The sequence below is a fragment of the Narcine bancroftii genome, chromosome 11 (genome assembly GCF_036971445.1).
Source record: "Narcine bancroftii isolate sNarBan1 chromosome 11, sNarBan1.hap1, whole genome shotgun sequence".
Lineage (NCBI taxonomy): Eukaryota > Metazoa > Chordata > Chondrichthyes > Torpediniformes > Narcinidae > Narcine > Narcine bancroftii.
Window position 1 is genome coordinate 38,910,540 of NC_091479.1, and position 21,159 is coordinate 38,931,698.

At 43.5% G+C, this 21,159-nt stretch overlaps 1 protein-coding gene and 1 long non-coding RNA gene across 2 annotated transcripts in view; one reads left to right on the forward strand and one right to left on the reverse strand.

The window, feature by feature from the left end:
* LOC138745271 (endophilin-B1-like) overlaps nt 1-17,475 on the forward strand; it is a 37,648-nt gene extending 20,173 nt beyond the window's left edge. Inside the window, exons 2-3 of the mRNA XM_069902318.1 lie at nt 8,801-8,941; nt 17,057-17,475. Coding sequence (XP_069758419.1) covers nt 8,801-8,941; nt 17,057-17,146 — 231 coding nt within the window. The 3' untranslated portion in view covers nt 17,147-17,475. The remainder of the gene's footprint in view (nt 1-8,800; nt 8,942-17,056) is intronic.
* LOC138745276 (uncharacterized) overlaps nt 1-21,159 on the reverse strand; it is a 342,228-nt gene that overhangs the window by 79,474 nt on the left and 241,595 nt on the right. The window lies entirely within an intron of this gene.

The following is a 21,159-nucleotide window of genomic DNA, read 5'->3' on the forward strand; positions in this document are numbered from 1 at the left end:
CTCCTCCTTCACACCCTCCCCCACCCCCCGGATCATATTCCACTTAATCCCTGTGCCAGAAGTGCTCTGTTAGTAAGGGATTACTTAATGTGGTATGTGATTGGAAAGAAAAAGTTTGAAAACCAATGTTTTAATTTTCTATTTACGTCATTGACTTGTTCTGTGCGTGGTTTCATAACTCCAGAGGAAATGGGCCACTGACAGTTTTTCTAAAGCAAAATATTTCCTTCACAATTGGGTCCACTGCAGTCTTTCTCAGCCTTTTTTCCCATTCATGTGCCACTTGAAGAAATCTCTTACTCATTTTTCGACACTCCAAGGAATAAAGTCCCAACCTGTTCAACCTTTCCCTGTAGATCAACTCCTGAAGATCTGGCAGCGTCTTAGTAAATCTTCTCTGCACTCTTTCAATCTTACTAATAACCCTTCCTGTAGCTAGGTGACCAGAACTGCACACAATACTCCAAATGTGGCCTCACCAACATCTTATCCAACCTCACCATAACTTCCCAACTCTTATTTTCAATATGTTAATTAATGAAGGCCAAGATGACAAAAGCTGTCTTTAGAACCCTGTCGTCCTGTGACACCACTTTCATGGAATTATGTAACTATGTTTTATCTCTTGTTGGAGATTTGTATAACTTCTCTGTTCAATTTCATAATGTTGACTTCTGGACTATTTTATTGTGCCCCTTGATCTAGAGAGTTCTGGCAGAGCAAAACAATTTTGTTTTCTTTTCTCAGGTCAAATTTTGTCACATTGATCCAAAAACAAGTATTTTTACCATTCCTTCATTTCAGATTCTCTGCAGCTGTCGTATTGAACCTCACAGTGACGGCATTGCGTTTGTCTTGTTTATCCTTTCCCCCTCCATGCAGACAGATGTGTTGATCAAAGAGTGGACTCCACTCATCCAGCACCACTGCCATTTCTGCTGCTCGGGCTTTTCATCCCACGTATTCAATTTGTTATTTCCCCTCTTCTTTTTCTCAGCAAAGAGAATCAGGTTTATTTGATCATCTTTCTGAATCCCAGTGAAAGATTATCGACCTGAAGATTTTATCTCCGATTATTTTTTCCAGTAGATGATCTGCTGAGTATTCTCAGCATCAAGTTTTTATTTTACTGCCTTGGTGTATTACTGAGTGCTTTTAGAAAAATAGACGTAAAAGGGGAGGGCTCATGGAAATAGTTAATTCATCTTTTCGATTTTTGGAGTCTCCTGCCGGAAAGCGCGGGATACTCACGGGGCTTCATTCAAACCCGCTGGCAGCAAACTCTTAATGATGTCCCACCTTGTCCCGTGGAGCCCAGCACATATAACCATATGACAGTTTACAGCATGGAAACAGGCCATATCGGCCCTTTGAGTCTGTGCCAGTTCACATGAACAACTCCACTAGTTTTCCCCTCCAATACTCTGGCCATATCCCTCCAACCCCCTCATATCCATGTACACATCCAACCTTCTCTTAAATGACAGAAAGGACCCTGCCGCAATTATCTCTTCTGGAAGATCATTCCATTCTGCCACCATTCTCTGAGTGAAGAAGCATCCTCTCACATTCCTCCTAAAATTTGCCCCTTACCTTGAACTCATGCCCTCTTGTTCCAACCTCTCCTGCCCTCAGGGGAAAGAGTCTACTCACGTGCAGTCTATCTATTCCTTTCATAATTTTGAATACCTCTATCATAACCCCATTCATCCGTCTACGTTCCAATGAATAAAGTCGCTGTCTCCTTAATCTTTCTCTATACTCGAGATGTTGTAAGCCACATAACATTTTTGTAAATCTTTTCTGCACTCTCTCCACCTTATCTATTTCATTCCTATATATGGAGACCGGAACGGAAAACAATTCTCCAAACCTGGCCTCACCAATGCCTTAAATAGTTGCAGCATCACTTTCCAGCTATACTCTAGTCTATGCTATGATTTATGAAGGCCAGCAGACCATATCTCAAGATAAGACCCACTGTCTTAACGTCCCTCATATGCAAGATTTTGCCTCCCATCTGCACAATTTCTGTGCTTTCTCCATGGTTGATCTTGTCATGAGATACCATCAGATTCCATCCATAAGGAAGATATTCCTAAAATGGTGATTATTACCCCTTCTGGGCTTTTTGAATGTCTTAGGATGCCTCTTGAGTTGCAGAATGCTGTTCAAACCTGCCAGCGGGTTATAGACACTTTGGGCAGAGATTTAGAGTTCCCTTAGATCTACTTGGATAACATCTGGTAAAAACAATCTCGTCATGAATATTCTGTCCAGACCGACTGTATATCATACTCAGTGTGACATTGATATTCCTGAATTAGCCAGTGTCCAGGCAATGGACCCCGATGTTCAGGCATACAGTATGGCCATTACTAACCTGGACATACCGCAGGGGGCAGCACAACTGGGTGACCAACCTTACTTTGTGACATGTTTTTGGGCTACATTAGACCAATGTTTCCTGCATCTTGGAGGAAACACCTTATTGACCAGATACACAGCTTATCTCATCTGTCCATCAGAACATCTGTCATGCTCATGTCAAATAAATATGTATAGCATGGACTGAGAAAAGGCGTCATGCAATGGGTTTGGATGACTATCTCCTGCCTGACTGCCAAAATTCAGTGCCACACTAAGGCACCTCTTCAACATTTACTGACAGTATGCAGGCAGTTGGAACATGTGCATGTGGACCTGCTGGGACCATTGCCAGAATCTCAAAACATGAGATACATTCTAACAGTTGTAGAACATTTCACGCGAGGCCAGAGGTCATCCCATTGCCATCCAGTGACACTGAGACAAGGGCCAGAGCATTCATCGTCAACTGGATGGCCAGATTTGGTTTTCCCACATTAATTCAGTCACGTTCCCACCGGCAACTGAAGTCTACTTTTAAGGCCCGACTCACTTGTCCCAATTAGGTTGATGAGTTGCCATGCACTCTTTTGGGAGTGCGCACAGCTTCAAAGCAAGATATATCTGCATTGTCCGCAGAGATGGTTTATGGTCTGGTCTTTAAAATTTCATGGGACATTCATTTTACCACCAACTCTGATCTGAACATCCTTCAGCAGTTTCGACATGGTATCGTGATCAGCAAAGCTTTCCTACCCATTGGCTTGGATCCCCTTAACAGAACGTGCCCCACCACTCCTGGACGCTGATTTTGTTTTGTGCGCAGACAGGACCCAGGAGTGCTGTTACAATGACCGTATGAGGGCTTTTTCTGCGTGGTGAAGAAGGATGGGTTTGAGTATACTTTGGACATTGTGGGATATTCACAGCTGTTTAGTTTGGACAGACACAACGCTGCCCATGTGGATCCCGCTTCACCCATTCAATGCCCCCAGCCCAGACAATGAGGGTGTCCACCTAAGGTGCATGCAGCTGCTGTTTTACTTTCTGGCGACGGTTCTGGGGGAGGTGTAGCAGCTGTGTAGCGGGCCGAGAGGGCAAGGTTCTTTGGCAGGCACATGAAATCATCAGGCAGACAGCTGGGAACTCATCCATTTAATTGACCGCATGCACGTGGTGCTGCGTGCCGAGGAACGGCACGTTGATCTGTGATTTCCCCTGCCGGAAGGTACGGGACACTCACAGGGCTTAATTTAAACCTGTGGTCCTGTGGATCTGCAGCAAACTCATAAATGATGTCGCACCTTGACCCATGGAGCCCGGGACACGCTGTAAATAGAAGAAGCCTGTAAAGAATGAATAAAGCAGTCTTGTGTTGACTACCCTGGTATGTGTGTGTTACTTTAGTAGCTCTATTGAAGTAGCCGCTACATATATAAATATTTGGAGGATTATTGCACTTGGAGGATACTTTTCATCCATCTCACAGCCTGTGGGAAGAAGCTATTCCCCAGCCTGTAAGTCCAGATTTTGATGATGGACGTGGTGAAGGATGCTGTTCACTAGATCAAAATGGTCTTTGCACTATTCCTTGAGCCTAATTTGAACAACACTCCTAGTGAATGTCATCTACAGAAAAAGGGAGGCCCCAGTGATCCTCACTACTCTGCATCATTGCTGTCTGATGCTTTACAGCAACTAGATCATCCAATGGTGCAGCCAGACAGGAGACTCAACAGCGCTCCTATAAAATCTCAGGATGAGAGCCATTGGCCTTGACCTCCTCAGCCACCTTGGGAAGTATAGGCACTTCCTGACCGATAAGGAGGTGTGATTGTTTTGTGCTGTATGGATGGGAATTTTACGTGATTGTATTGTCTATTCTTGCTCTTTAACAATCTTTAGAGGATAGAAGTAGTCATTGTACTTTAGGATGTACAATCATGTACAGATTGTCCTTAAATAGCCATTTGGCCCAGATGTCTATTTAGTCCAAGAATACTTTCGATCTCAGGAAGATTTTGAACAATAACACCATTCATTCTTAAACAAACATTGTTTTTAATTTTCTTTAAACAAAAAAAAAACAGGATCAAACTTTAACTTATCACTATTAACAGCCTTCCATTACCGCCTTCTAATTTTAAGTGCAGGTGTATTTAATGTGTATAAAGTTCTTTGACACAACTCCAAGTTCACCAGTGTCTATCAGTTCTTATACTGTGCATAGAATTCAACATTTATGAATTTTCACCAAGCTCTGGTGCTTAAAAGTAAATGTTTACCCTCCAGGAAGGTTCTTGTTGGTTTCAGAGAGGGATTTCATGCACATTGGACACACATAAACTGATTCCCTCTGATCAGCCACTTTGGTGTCTTGCCAAAGAAACTTGACCAATCAGGATATTCCAGATGATAACCTCTTCTGCAAGTCACCATTGATCACCTTTTGTTTCCCTTATTTCAGGTAAAACATAATTTCTAGCCCGCCATTTCCTCTTGTATGGACAACAAAGTTTTTCAACAGGCTGAACTAAGAACTCACAACCTGTCTTCAAAACAAGATGCCATCTTGCCATCTCTCTCTCTCTCATTTTTTTTAGAAAAAGCCTATTTGGTCTCTCCTCTCTCCTTGCAAAACCTTAGAACAGCAAACTGGTACCAGCCAGATGACTGCACTGGACCCATACTTCTGAGTCCATTCATCTGTTGCTTTAAAAACAATAATCCATTTACACCTGCTTTTGAAATTCTTTAGCAAAACAGTCTCCTTGTTTTGTCTTTGCAAAGGCTGTCGGTGCCTGAATGACTCACTCTCAGCAAAGCTCTTGCATTTTAAATAAGAGCTGTTTTGTGAAGTGTATGTGTTTGTTTGTGACCTTAACGACTCCTACAATCCATCTCTTTCAAAAACATCTCTATATAAAATGTTAAATATATAATCTGTCACAGGACAGATGCAGCAGAGGAGTTGTGATAAAATCAATGGTGTCCTTGCAAAAAAAAAGTGGGAAGAGGTATAATCTGGTGAGTGAAGTTTGTAATAGATTGAAACTTGAACCTCTCTCTATTTCAGGAGACAATTTACTGTCATGTAATTAAAAAGTGTCATAAAAGTGAAAATTGCTTTTTTCCTGCTATTAGGCAGACAGACGCACCCTCTGGCAGAAATTGCCTGAAATGCCTCTTGCAGTCAGAGAAAGACTGAGTGCTTTCCCCCACCTCCCCCCAACCACCCAAAACCCTGGGCGAAGTCACTGAGTGTGTGTGAATTCTCTTTCAATGCTCACAGACCATCCAAGTCATTGGCAATGTGAGCTCCACTTTTGAACCTCTGACATAATTAGGAACCATTTAGCACTCGCTCGTATCCCAGGTCTGATACCTGACACCCTTTTAGCCAGTTTAGACCCAGTCTCTAACATTTCACAGCCTGGTGTGAGTTCCTTGACTGCTATGTCCAGAAGCCCGCAGCCTGCGTGGGTTCCTCTCCTCAAGTCACCAACACCCTGCCACCTATGTGGGTCTTTCAGTTGCAGAACCCCTCACTGGTCTGCTTCCTTGGTCACTGACCTGTGGATTGAATCCTCTGCTTCTGAGATGTTGGTGGGATGTGGTCTTTCTGTTTTCTGGTGCCCTGCACTAGTTGTCCGCTTCCCCAGAGTTCACGGTGGCAAGGAAATCTAAAAAATCTAAATAAAAAAAATTAACTAAGAGGAGAATCTCACATGTCTAGAGGGATGGAAAGGGCATTATTACAAATTGAAGCCTGATATTTGAATATTCATGTGCCAAATTTGCAAAAGCATGGAGTATATATTTCTCAAGCTATTTGTAATTTTTTCCAAAGGAATACAACCTTGAATATTTGCATGTCATCTTGGCATCCCTAAAAATATATGTATATCTGATTTCCAAGTAAGTGCAATACATGTCCTCATCACCGCTAACATTAATTTAACAAATTTCAATTGATATATTAATAGATTTAATTTGGGCCTTGTTCATTCAATGTTTCCTAATAAAAATGAGGTCAGATTCTGTGGAAAAACATCTCCTATAACTTGTTCCATTAATATTGTAATTCTCCCCCAAAAACATCTTGCATTAGGACAAAGATAAGTTGAATGCAAGAAAGTTGCGACATCTTCATCACACGTAAAACAATGATCTGATAATTCTGATTTTATTCTATTCAATTTCACTGCTGAAAGAAATAACTCGAGAAGAAAAACTAGTTGTGAATTCCTTCCTCACTGCTGCAGTGTGGAACTCTGGTCAATAGTTCCAGACTGCTGAGTTGAAGTGAATTAATACAACTCCCCTGGATCACGTGATCTCTGTTGCCAAATCAGCTTCCTGAGGAGCTTTTCAAATCCAACAGCCTGAGTCACCTGACTCCAGGTGCAGCATTCAAATAAAATCCTTGCTGACATCTACTACATGACTGATGTAAAAACAATTATACTGAACTAATTTATATCTTGCATTGAGATCCTTATATAGATCTGCCCATATTTGCCAATCAATTACAATATTCAGATCCATTTCCCACCTTTGTCTCAACTTATGAACTCCTCATTTAAAGGTTCCTACTTGTAATAAAGAGGACATTATCAAATTTTTTTTTAACAATTCCTATTATAAGGAATTTCTATTTCAGTACAACATGGTTGGTCCTAACTTATCCTTCAAATATGCTCTAAGTTGGAAATAGCAAAAAAAGATTGCTATGAGTTATATAATATTTATTTCTCAGTTGGTCAAATGACATTAATTGACCCCTTTCATCACAATCTTCAACATTTATTATCCCCTTACGAAACCCGCTGTTCAGAAATTGATGATCCTTTGAAAAAGATACGAGGATTTTGAATCCAAGCCATTCTAGGTGATGTACATCCACTTACACCAATTACATCATTTATTTTATTCCATATATTAATCAAATGTTTCAACAATTGTGTATCTTTATCACCAACCATTAATTTTGATTCCCAGTTGTACATAAATTCTTCTGCTTTTCCCTTTCCTATTTTATTTGATTCTATTTTAACCCTTTCAAAAAAAGAAGCAAGAAATCTCAGTTGAGCTGCTCCATAACAATTTTTAAAATGAGGAAGCTGCAGTCCTCTCAATGCAGAATTTGCAATGGGTTATTTGTAACATGGGATTCAATCTGAAATGGGTTCATGTGACATAAAACCACGATGCAGAATGTTTTCTAAGAATGGAATACAAGAGGAGGGTTGTCTAGTTCTTCAGCAGGATATAGATCACAAGATATAGGAGCAGAAGTAGGCCCGTCAAGTCTGTTCCACCATTCACCCACTCAGCCCCACTGCCCAGCTCTCTCCGCATTACCCTTAATTCCTTGATGTATCAAATACCTGTTAATCTCTGCCTTAAATACAGCCAATGACCTCACGTGGGTTTCATGACCCACTGACAAAATCAATTTTTCCACATTTGTTTTAAATTGACACCCTTTTATCCTGAAATTATGCTCTCCTGTCCTAGAATCCCCTACCATGGGAAACATCTTTGCCATATGTACTCTGTCCAGGCCTTCTAGCATTTGAAATGCCTCTGAGGACCCCCATATCCTTCTGTACTCCAACTAGTACAGTCGAAGAGTCGACAATTGTTCCTCATACACTAACCCTTTCATTCCTGATATCATTCCAGTAAATCATCTCTGACCTTCTCCAACAACAGCACATCTTTTCTCAAATATGGCACCCAAAACTCTAATTCTCATTGAATGGAAATGCAATTCTCAAACGACACAAACACAATGGTTACATGATATTATGTCTTGTTGATATTTACCACTCGGGAAGGTTCTTGTTGGTTTTCAGATAGAGGTGTGTTGTTCAGGGAATCATTAATGTTTTTGTGACTCAACGTCCAAGCATCTGAAGTCCGTTATCTCTTCCGAAAAGCTTTATAGCTTTAGCATGGAGCAGAGCTGAGCCACGACTTTGCAGGCATTTAAGGGAGTGTGTGGGCAGGGTTTGTTCTGGACCAACAATTTCACCAAGTGACTCTGCTTGAAATCAAGATTCAAACCATTTTGAGGAATACAACAGGAATTTTTCAACAAGAGCTTGGTGTTCCCTGAGGAGTTTTCTTTCAATAGTGGAAATGATTTTTTTAAAAAAGCCCGTTAATATTCCTGATACAGATCTTTGTACTTAACTTTCAGGTTGCTATCTGTTTTTAACTTGGAGGCCTTTAATGGGGTGACTGTGTGGAATTTTTGCTTTAACCAAGCAGCTCTCTTGCAATTTTCCAGCTGTTTGATGCGATTCAGTTGTTTGCAAGTTTAGTAAGTGGGATTTTGATGTGAAATTGCAACTCACAGCGTCATTTTTGTGTTTGAAAATGCCAAGGTGAAAATTTTAACTTCAGTCTTCTTGGTTTGCTTAAGTTTACAGAGGAGACGTTGCGTCAAGCTGAGAAGACAGAGTTGGATGCCCATTTGGCAAATCGGCTGGGCAAAGCAGAAAGCACAAAACGAGGGGCTGAAAAAATAATGAAGCAGACTGAAATGCCGTTGAACCAAACCCAGGTAAAGAATTTAATTTTGTGCAGCGTACTTAAGAGACCAAACAATTTGGGATTTTAGTGGTGACCTATTTAAATGAACAAAATCTGATTAGAATAGAAGTTTATGGAATGTTTGGAAGTTGCCACAAAAAAATGGAGCATATAAATTAGATAAATGAACAATACAATGAGCCTGGTGTCACAGTATCTGCCTCCCTCTACCGTACATCACTGTTGAACCTTCTCCCCAATATGAACCTGATGTCACAGTATAGGTCAGAGTTTATTGTACATCACTGTTAAACCTTCTGACTACAGTGAATCCAGCATCAGTATATCTGTCCCAGTCTACTGTACATCACCATTAAACATTCTCCGCACTGTGAACTTGTTGTCACAGAATCTGCCACAGTTTATCATACATTTCATTAAACATTCTCCCCACTGTGAACCTGGTGTCATAGTACCTGACACAGTGTATTGTACATTACTGTTAAACCTTCTCACTGCTGTGAAGCCAATGTCACAGTAATGATCTCAGTCGTCCATACATCAGCATTAAACCTCTCTCCACTGTGAATCTGGTGTCACTTTGCCTGCCACCCCAATATGAACCTGATGTCAAAGTATCTGACACTGTTAATCGTACATCAATGTTAAACTTTCTCCCCTCTGTGACCCTGGTGTAATAGAATCTGCCTCAGTGTACAGTCCATAACCATTAAACCTTCTCCCCACTGTGAACCTGGTGTCACGGTGTATATCCCAATTTACAGTATATCACCGTTAAACCTTCTCCCCCCCCCCCCCACCCCCTGTGAACCTGGTGTAATAGAATCTGCCTTAGTCTACCGTTCATCACCGTTAAACCTTCTCCCCACTGTGAACCTGGTGTCACGGTATATATCTCTATTTACAGTATATCACCGTTAAACCTTCTCCCCAAAGTGAACCTGGTGTCACAGTATCTGCCTCAGTCTACCGTACATCACCGTTAAACCTTCTCACTACTGTGAACTTGGTGTCACGGGATTGATCTCAGTCTATCGTACATCACTGATAAACCTCTTCCCCACTGTTCACCCGGTGTCACGATATCCATCTCAATTTACCGTACATCACTGTTAAACATTCTCCCCAATGTGAACATGATGTCACAGTATCTGACACAGTTTAAAGTAAATCACTGTTAAACCTTCTTACTACTGTGGAATCCATCTCACATTTTCTGCCTCAGTCTACCATTCATAAACATTAAACCTTTTCCTCCTGTGAACCTGGTGTTAAAGTATCTGCCTCAGTTTAACGCACATCACCATTAAGCCTTCTTACTGCCCTGAACTCAGCGTCACAGTATATGCCAACATCTACTGTACTTTACCGTTAAAACATCTCCCCACTCTGAACCTGGTGTCGCAGTATCTCACACAGTTAATTGTACATGACTGTTAAACTGTGTTAATGTTGTGAACCCATTGTCTCAGTATCTCTTATCAGTCTACCATACATCATCGTTAAACCTTTACACATCTGTGAATGGGTGTCACTGTATCTGATACAGTTTATCGGACATTACTTTTCAACTTCCTCACTTCTGTGAACCCAGTGTCACAATAACTGTCTCAGTCTACCCTACCTCATTGTTGAACCTTCTCCAACTGTGAACCTGGTGGCACAGTTCTGCCTCAGTCTCCCGTATATCACCATTAAACCTCCTCCCCACTGTGAACCTGGTGTCACTGTATCTGCCTCAGTCTACCATACATCACCATTAAACATTATCCCCATTGTGCACCTGGTATCACTTTATCTACCTCAACATACCGCACATCACCATTAAACGTTATTCTCATGTGAATCTGGTGTCACAGTATCTGCCTCAGTCTACAGTACATCACCGTTAAACCTGATCCCCACTTTACTCCTGGTGTCAAATTATCTACCTCAACATACCATACATCACTGTTAAACCTTCTCGCTCTGTGAACCTAGTGTCACAGTATCTGACACAGTTCATATTTTTCACTGTTAAACCTTCTCACAAATGTGAATCCTACTAAAAAATAATACTCCCCTTCTAAGTCTCACTGTATTCGAATCCCACCTATTTTAAAAATTCCAAAAAAAAGAGAAACATCAATCCCAAAACAAGATACTCAAAAGTAGTAGCCCCCTAAAAATCTGGGTGTGGTAAAGTCCACAAGTAGCAGGTGACTAAAGGACTCAGTGTCACCCACCCCCCAGTCAGACTTTCACAAAGTCCTGAAACAAAAACATTCAACCCAGTGATTCCAGTCCCAATGATTGTTCCGGATCGTCAATATCGAGAAGACTTTGCATCCATTCAACTTTTTTCCCATTCTTTCCATATTTTCCAATCTTCCCATTTCCATTCCCATTGACCCTTCCCTTTGGTGACAATGGTGACGATCACCCATTTCCTCGTACATCTGGCAATGAATTAGCAAATATTAAAGCATCATGGTCATTCTCAAAAAACTGAGATTGAAAATTCCCATAAAAATCTTTCAATACTGCTGCATAACGAAAAGCAAATTTATATCCCTTTCGCCACAATACTTCTTAGGCTGAATTAAATTCTCGGTCTCTTCTGATAATTTCTTGACTCAGATCTGCATTAAAAAACCCCTATTATTTTGAACCATCAGTGGAGTCTGATTTTGCCATGTTTTCTGCACCACCAATCGGAGTATCACCTCTCTGTCTTGTTATTTAAAACAGCGAATCAAAACTGCTCGTGGTAATTGGCCTGGAAACGCTCTGTTCACTCGATCTAATTCCAGTCCATCTGGAACGAATTACCTGCCCTTCACTTCTGGGATCCATTTCTTCAAAACCTTCACCGGATCCGAACCTTCCATATCTTCCGGAAGACCTACTATCTTAACATTATTTCTACGACATTGGTTTTCTAATGAGTCAAACTTCTTCAATAACTCCTTCTTCTGAATCCCCCAATCTACAAAAGGATCTTCCACTATTTCCATTTTTTCTCTATTACGCTCCACTTGACTCTTGCATTCAAGAAAGCCTCCTCAATCTTTTTAAAATGATCTTGCACAGTATCCACTGATCGTGTCCATCTCGTAACATCACTCTTAACTACATTAATATCTTGCTTCATAAAAGTTATTTCTTCACACACAGTGTTCATTTTAGTTTTCATTTCGAAAATCCTTGAGTCATCTGATGAGTCATCTGCACTGACATATTTGCCATATCTTCCATGAGTTGAGCAATCCCTTCCAGAATTGGAAACACAGAATCCAGTCCAGGATCCATCACCTGCCTTTGAGGCTGACCTTCTTTTGCCGCAGTCCCCAGTTCTTCAAATTCTAATGATGTTGAGCTCTCTTCTTGTTCCAAAGCAGTAGGTCCTCTTCCAGTGCGGCTGCAGGTCTGGACACCCAACTACAGGATGCCTACCTCAACAGTGAGCGACCTCGTCAGTTCACCATCGCTCAGGCTCCCCCACAGCCCACACCTTCTCCAAAGGTTTGTGGACCCTTGACGCACTGCACATGCCCGGTAGGGCCACCGACTGCGCAGGTGCGTCATCTGATGCTACACTGTACCTCTCCTGACCACCAGGCAATGCTGCAGGCTCACGTGCCTGTCCTCGTTCAGCTGGCTCGCCCTCACGCCTGTGTTCACGAGTGCACGAGTCGAAACCGCTGAACTCATCGCTAAGCTAGCGCCGACGAAATACTTAGCCGGGCAGGAGTCCTCTGAGGCTTGGGGACTCCAGTCGACAACTCTGTTACTTCAACTTGAACTTGGCCTCAGTTCTTCAACACTTTTGTAAGGTAATTTCTTCTGTAACTGAGTTTTCGATTTTTTCACATTTGCAGCCATTTCGATCCTCCACTATTCCAAAGTCTATAAACAGTATTTTTAATCACTTTTACAACTTTTAAAATTGAGCATTTAATAGTCTAACTGCGGAAGGGTGGAACCACACGTCTACCCTCTGCGCCATCTTGTCACAGTATCTGACACAGTTTATAGTAAATCACTGTTAAACCTTCACATTACTGTGAATGCTGTCTCTCAGTTTCTGTCTCAGTCTACCGTTAATCAACGTTAAACCTTCTCACCCTGTTAAATTGGTGTTAAAGTATCAGCCTAAGTTTACCACACATCACCATTAAACCTTCTCCCCATTGTGAAACCGGTTTTACTGTATCTGCCACAATTTATCGTACATCACTATTATACCTTCTCACTACTGTGAACTTGGTGTTATAGAGCCTGGCAGTCTACCGTACATCACCAGTAAACCTTCTCGTCAATGTGAGCCTGGTGTTACTGTATCTGCCACAGTTTAGTGTACATCATCATTAAAAATTCTCCCCAATATGAAGCTGGTGTCCCTTTATTCGCCAAAGGTTATCGTACAGCTCTGTCAAACATTTTCCCCACTATGAACCCGGTGTCACAGTAACTGTCTCAGTTTCCCATAAAGCTTTTTTTTCCCACTCTGAGCCCAGTATCAACGTATCTACATAGTCTCCTGTACATCACCATTAACCTCCTCCCCACTGTGAACCAAGTATCAGTATCTGCCAGTTTATTGTACATCATTTTTAAACCTTCTCACCACTGTAAACCTGGAGTCACAGAATCTGCCTTATTCTACCATACATATCTGTTAAACCATCTCAGTACTGTGAACACAGTGTCACAGTATCTGCCAAAGTCGTCGACTGTACATCACCGTTAAACATTCTCCCCAAGTTGACCCATTCATCACTGTTTTTTCCACCATTTATCGTACATCACAGTTCAACCTCCCCACTGTAAACTTGAAGTCACAGTATATTCCACAGTTTATTGCACATCACTGATATTCTTTCTCCTCGTTGTGAATGTGGTGTCACCATATCTGCATCAGTCTTCCGTACATCACCATAAACTTTGCACCAATGTGAACCTGGTGTCACTTTATCTGCCACAGTTAATATTACATCACCGTAAAAACTTCTTCCAACTGTGAACCTGGTATCACAGTATCTACCACAGCTTATCATGCATTACTGTTAAACCTTCTCATACTGAAAACTTGGTGTCACAGTATCTGCCAAAGTCTACTGTATATCACCGTTAAATATTCTCCCAACTGTGAACCTGGTGTCACAGTGTCTGATACAGTTTATCGTACATTACTGTTAAACCCACCAGATAAGCTCCAGATAGCGAAAGAGAAGTTCTCGCATCTGCAGGAACTGGGGATCATTCGTCCCTCCGACAGTCCTTGGGACTCGCCGCTTCACCTGGTCCCAAAAGCCTCCGATGGCTGGCGCCCCTGCGGAGATTATCGACGGTTTAATGACACGACAGTACCTGACCGTTACCCCATCCCTCACATTCAGGACTTTATGGCCAATCTGCATGGTGTGAGAGTATTCTCCAAGGTCGATCTGGTGTGCGTGTACCATCAAATCCCATTGCACCCAGATGACATCCCCAAAACATCCATCATCTCCCCCTTCGGCATGTTCGAATTTTTATGCATGCCTTTCAGGCTCAAGAACACCGCCCAGACATAATGCACCTCATGGATACGGTGCGCAGGGATTTGAATTTCGTGTTCATTTATCTGGATGACATTCTTGTCGCCAGCAGAGACTGGACACAACACAAGTCTCACCTGCACACCCTCTTCTCCCGACTGGCCGAATTCAACCTAATGATCAGCCCGGCCAAATACCAGTTTTGTGCAGAAGAAAATTTGGATGGGATGAAACTAATCCAGAATCCATTGCACAAGATTGGAAAAATTAGATTGAGCGTCTTCAAATACTTGGAAGTTTTGACGTCAACAGACTTTGGAGTGGCCACATTTGCTCAGTTACACCATTTTTCTGATGTAAGTGAAGGTGGTTTTGATCCTGTCAGTTACTGAGTCCTGTGAAATAACCCAAGTGCGAGTAGATGGTGGATTTGTAATGGGAAAAGCCAGAGTGGCTCCATTAAAGTCAGTCACCAGACCTTGAATGGAATTGACTGCTGCTATTATGGCGAGCAAAATGGACGCTATGTTAAGAAGAGAATTACAGATGGAGTTAGCAGATCCTGTGTTTTGGACTGATAGAACATCAGTGCTTAAATATATTAATAATGAAATCATGAGGTTTCATCTCTTTGTGACTAACAGAGAGAATGAAAACCTGGACAACAACAAATGGCAGATTTACCACATGACAGAGTTTCACCTGATGAATTCCCATTTACATCCGTGGAAGTTGATTATTTTGGTCCTTTGCAAGTAAAGTGCGGACGAAGTGTTGAAAAACGATATGGAGTTATTTTCACTTGTTTGACTATGAGAGCAATTCATATTGAAGTAGCGTCATTGCTTGATACAGACTCTTTTATTAATGTTCTTTGGCGTTTTATTCCTAGACCTGGTCAAGTAAAAGAATTATGTTCTGATAATGGATCTAACTTTAAAGGAGCTGAACCAGAATTATGAAAAGTTATTCAAAATTGGAATCAACATCAAATTCCTGATGCGTTACTTCAGAAAGAAGTTAATTGGATATTTAATCCACCCATAGTTATGGGTGTGGTACGGGTAAGGGTTAGTTGGTTGTGGAGAACGTTTACAAAGGTCTGTACTGGGCAGTACTGGGCAGCAATGCTTAATGTTGTAATGGATGCGGAAGCCCTGGGAAGGGGTAAGGGAGGGACTGGCCAGGAAGTCTGCAGATTCTGGGTCTGAGGGCAATGCACAAACATGCTGGAGAAACTCATGGATAGTTTTGTGAGGAGCAGGTCCTGCATCACGAGTCAAATTGAGTATTTCGAGGAGGTGTCAAAGGAAATAGATGAAGGTCAAGGTCTGTATGTGCTGCACGTGGATTTTAGTAAGGTGCTTGACGAGGTCGTCACGGTGTCCTCATTCAGAATGTCGGGAGGCATGGGATCCATGGAGCCTTGGCTGTGTGGATTCAGAATTGGCTTGTCTGCAGTAAACAGAGGGTAGTAGTAGATGGAACAATGACTAGTGGTGCTCCAAAGGGATCTGCTCTGGGACCCCTGCTCTTTGTGATTTTTATGAATGATGATGGGAGTGGAAGGGTGGGTATGTCAGGGGATGACACAGAGGTAGAGATGTTGTAGACAGTGTAGAAGGTTGTCATAGGTCATCCAGTTTGCAGAGAAGTGACAGATGGAGTTGAATCCTGTAAATACAGATGTACTTAAACAAGCAACTGGTACAGGTTAATTTCCAGAGTCATTTTTTAGGGCATGAATAAAAGTTATTCCAATGTAGGTTGGAGACCCATTAAAATTAGCTTCATATAGACCAATATCTTTATTGAATGCGGATTACAAGAACGTGAGGGCAGAGCACTTGGTTAATGGCAGGATTATGAACAGTGTGCAGGACTGAGATATATTTAGATCCTGCGCCATAAATCGCTCAAATTTGCTGTGCAAATTGAGAGGGAGTTTAAGATGGTGTATTGTGTGCTGGCCTTCAGGAGTCAGGGGATTGAGTTCAAGAACTGAGAGGTAACGCTGCAGATGTACAAAATTCTCGTCAGACCACACTTGGAATATTGTGTGCATTCCTGGGGCAAAAATACCAGTGGACATCTAAATAAGGTGAGATGAGGGAACTTTAGACAAGATGTGAGGGGGATATTTTATTCACACAGAATGTAGTGGGTGGCTGGAATACATTGCCAGGGGTGGTACTGGAGGCTCATCCAAAAAAGACACAAAAAAGATTTTAATATAGGGACAGGAATAAAAGAAAAACAGAAGGTACTGGTGAGAGGGAGGGAAGAGTAATATTGTTGTGGTGTAGGTTCAGATGGGTCAGCTGAATGGACTCGACTGATCCATGCACGATTTGTCCAACATCTTGCTGCCATGTCATGGTGAACCAGGGTGTTGCCTGATGGAGACACGTGGCTCTGAGCTCTGCAGAGATAGATCGTGCTTTTCTCCAAAACACACTTCCTCAGGTAAAGCAGAGGAATGGGAAAGATCCTAGTGTGCAGGGGTAGGGAGAGGGGTGATGGGGGAAGAGTTGGGGCCCTCCAAAGTCATCGTGATCAGGCCTCGGAGACGGCATCTCTATCACTCATATTTCTCTTCCCAGGAGAAGGAGCGATCTCAGAGACAAGACACGAGTCCAGAAGAACATTGCATCCCAGCTGAACAGAGGACGGACAACATCATGGTGGCCTGAACCCCTCCCCTTCTCCCTCTGGCCCTGCCAACTCCATTCCCCACCTCTTCCATATCCCTTCACCCACTTCCCCTCCCATTTCTCCCCTACCTCTCCTCCATTCCAATCCCCTCCCATTCACCTTCCCCTTCACCTACCCTCACACCTATGCCCGAAACTTAGCCCTCCTCCCTTCACCTCCCCTTCCCCTCTCCTTTCCCCCTCCCCTTCGCCTCCTACCCTTCCCCTCCTCCCCTTCCCCTCCCCTTCCCTTCCTACCCCTAACAGTGGAAGGAGGGATAGGGGAAGGGGGTAGGAGAAAGGGGGGTAGTGAGAGGGTAGGGGTAGGTAATGGGGTAGTGGTAGGGGGTGCGGGTATGGGGTAGGGTTAGGGGAAGGGGGTAGGTGTAGAGGATAGGGGTAGGGTTAAGCTTAGGGTTGGGGAAGGTGGGTAGATTTAAGATAAGAATCAGGGACGGGTAGAGGTAAAGTTAGGTTTAGGGTTAGGAGATGTGGGATCGGGTTAGGTCGAGGTTTAGGGTTAGGTTTAGAGTTCGGGGAAGTGGGCTTGTGATAAGTTTAGGGGAAGGGGGTAGGAGTAGGAGGTAGAGGTGAGGTGTGAGTTGGGGTTAGGGGAAGGTGGGTAAGATTAGGTTGGGTTTAGGGGACAGCATAGGGATAGGGTTAGAGGACAGGGTGGAAATAAGAGTTAGGGTTGGGGATGTGGTGTAGTGTTTAAGGGTATCGGTAGTGTTAACGTTAAGGTTAGGGTTTGTTAGGGGTTAGGGTTAAGTTGGGGAGGGGAGCGTGGGCGGCGAGCGGGGCACAGGAAATGGAGAGTTGATGAGGGAGGGGAATGGGCAGGGAAATGAAGAGGTGTACGGTGTAGAGGAAATGGGAGGTGAATGTAGGAAGGCACCCCTTACCCCACATTATCCCTGCCTCCTCTCCTCCTTCCAGAGGAAGCGGGACCTCATTCCGGCCAGAACCTCCCTGTAGTTTCAGAGCCTCTGTTTCAGGAAGTGCCTTCGACGCTTGCCGCTGGACAGACATCTTGTCCCTTGATTCATTCTATACCGTTGATATTAAATTTAAAAATGGTTTGGTCTTTTAAAGCTTGAACTCAAAAGGCTGGTCCAGATAGACAACACAGAAACAGGCCCTTCGGCCCCACTCTCCTGCTGGCTGTGCTGTTGTAATCAGTCCATATTCCTCTCCACCTTTTCATTCTTAGCTCCCATCAAGCTCATGTTGCCTTGTCAATCTCACGGCCTGTGGGAAGAAGCTATTTCCCTCCCTGGCTTCTCTACTTTTATTCCTCCATATCTCCTTCCTGATGGCAGGGGGACAAAGATGCTCTTTGCTGGATATCTGGGAGTCTATTTACAGAGCCCATCCCTGCAAAAAATTCAGGGGTCCCTTGCCTTGAGGTTCCACCCATGTTGCCTCTCCCTCAGCACTCTCTCGTCAGAACACAATTGCACCCTCCTTCCCCTCCTCTCCCAGGTCTCAATATCCCCCTGACAATTCCAGTCAGCTGCAATGTCTACACCCTGCCCCACCTGCTATCGAATGCCCTGCATCCTCCTTCCCCATTGGTTTCCTCCTGTTATCAGGCATCAGGATGGACCCCACCCTGTTGAAACTACCCGTATTCTCACTGATCTCTCTGCGCCTCTGCCCTCCATCCAGGGGTCTTGGTTGTCTTGTGGTGATGGTGGAGAGCAAAGTACCAACTCAAGGAGATGGGGAGCTGTAAGGAGACCCCCAGTTCCAGGAGACAGGGAGAACCACAGAGATGCCCAACTCTGTCAAACTGGTAGAACCCGGTCATCAGGTGCAAGGAGCTCTTGGTACTGCTGCACGTGAGGCAGGTGTGGCCCAGCCCCACACCTCCACCCTGTCAATTCCCAAAACACATTTCCTATTCATGTGGGGGTCCAAAATGGATAGAGTCTGGAGGACCATGTACATCGTCAATCAATGGGGGAATAACCCTAACCAGCATGGCTATTGTGTATGGCTGTGCTTGGAAACAAAGTGCAAGGGCACCAAAAGCTGCTATGTGCTGAGGTTCTACCTGGCTCAGGTGTTGTGAAAGATTGGTCTGGCCCTGATGCCACACAATGTCCTAGTCAGCAGGACTTTGCCCCATCACCTTCATGGGAATGGTTGCATAGACAAACACTATTGACCACAGGGCCATCAGGCAGTGGTCAGCATGGAATTCCTGCTGACACAGAGACTAGGACTTGATGAGATACTGCGGGGTGGTCCCCTGAGCGGAGGATCCAGAGACAGACATGCAGAACTGCTGGAAGACCAGAATCTCAGTGAAAGATGCCCTTTGGTCTGCCTGAAACCCAGATAAGAGAAGCAAACACTAGAAGCCCAAAGCAAAGGGAGGAAGGTTTAGGGGCAATATCAGGGGTACTTATTTTTACACAGAGTTGTGGGTGCCAGGAATGACTTGCCAGGAGTGGTGATGAAGGCTGAAATATTAGGGCATTTAAGGGCTTCTTGGACACATGAATGAAGGAAACATAGAAGATAGGAGCTGGAGTATGTCATTCGACCCTTCGAGCCTGCTCCGCCATTCAACGAGATCATGGCTGATCTTAAATTTCAGTACCCCATCCCCACCTTCTCTCCGTAACCTTTAATACCCTTATACTGAAGAAATATATCTAATTCCCTCTTAAACATATTTAATGAACCTGCCTCTACTGCCCTCTGTGGCAATGAATTCTACAGATTCACCACTCTCTGGGTAAAGAAATTCCTCCTCATCTCCATCCTAAATGGTTTGCCTATTATCCTCAAACCATGGCCCCGGGTTCTGGATTTTCCCATCCTTGGAAACATCCCATCTGCATCCATTCTGTCCAGTACTGCCAGAATTTTATATGTCTCTATGAGATCCCCTCTCAATCTTCTAAACTCCAGGGAGTATAATCCCAATTTGCACAATCTTTCCTCATAAGTCATTCCCGCCATTCCAGGTATCAGCCTGGTGAATTGTCTCTGCACCCCCTCCATTGCAAGAATGGAGGGTTATGAAGGAGGATGGGTCTAGTTTTTATTTTGCTTGGAATTGATAGGTCAGCGCAACATCGAGGTCCGAAGGGCATAACTGTTCGACGTTAACCTGCTGGTCTTTTAGCACATGGAGATGTGGGTGAGGGAACGCTGCCCACCGGCCTATTCCAGGTTGCTGAGAGAAGCACTGAGGCTTGGCGCAGCCAACACGAGGGCGCTGTGGGGAAGGACTCTAATCCTCCGGGTCTTGAGGGGCAGAGACGAAGGGGAACCCCTTCAACCACAGAGTGCAGGGAGTAACCACAAGGTGTCAAAGTGTTTGAATGATGTTAAACAGAGAACGTGTGCAGTGAAGGGAATATAGGCATGCAACACGAGGATGAGAAAAGACATGGAACAGTTGTCCTCTTGGTCAATAATTTTAGAATAAAGTTAATTTTGGTGTGAAAAAGAGAAAAGCCCGAACTCAGTCAACTTTGTTTCATGAGATACATTCTCCAATCCAGGAAAGCTCCTCTGTACCCGTTCAAATTTAACCCGAGGAAACTGTATTCATGGTGGAAACCTCTGCAAACACACAACGGGACCTACGCACAGAGAGACAAATGATACACGTGCAGTCCCTCCCAAAAAAGAAATAAATTCTGTTGAATCACTAGCAGAGTCATGGAGTCTTTGTCTGAGCCGGTCATCCATCATTCTCCATTCTCACTGCTCGCAGGAAGAATCTGTTTCTGGGCCTGGTGCTACTGGCTCCGATATTCCTCGACCTCTTTCCTGATGAGAAGAGCTGCCAAATGCTGTTGGCAGGTGGAAGGGATCCTCAACGACATTGACAATGAACCCGGTTTATCCCATTGATATTTGGGGTGGGTGGGTTGGGGGGTGAGAGTCCCCATGATCCTATCTGCCACTCGTGGTCCTGCCAATCATTTTTAAAAAATATTTATAAACTTAAAACCACAACAAATTCACACAATTAATAATAATGCTCA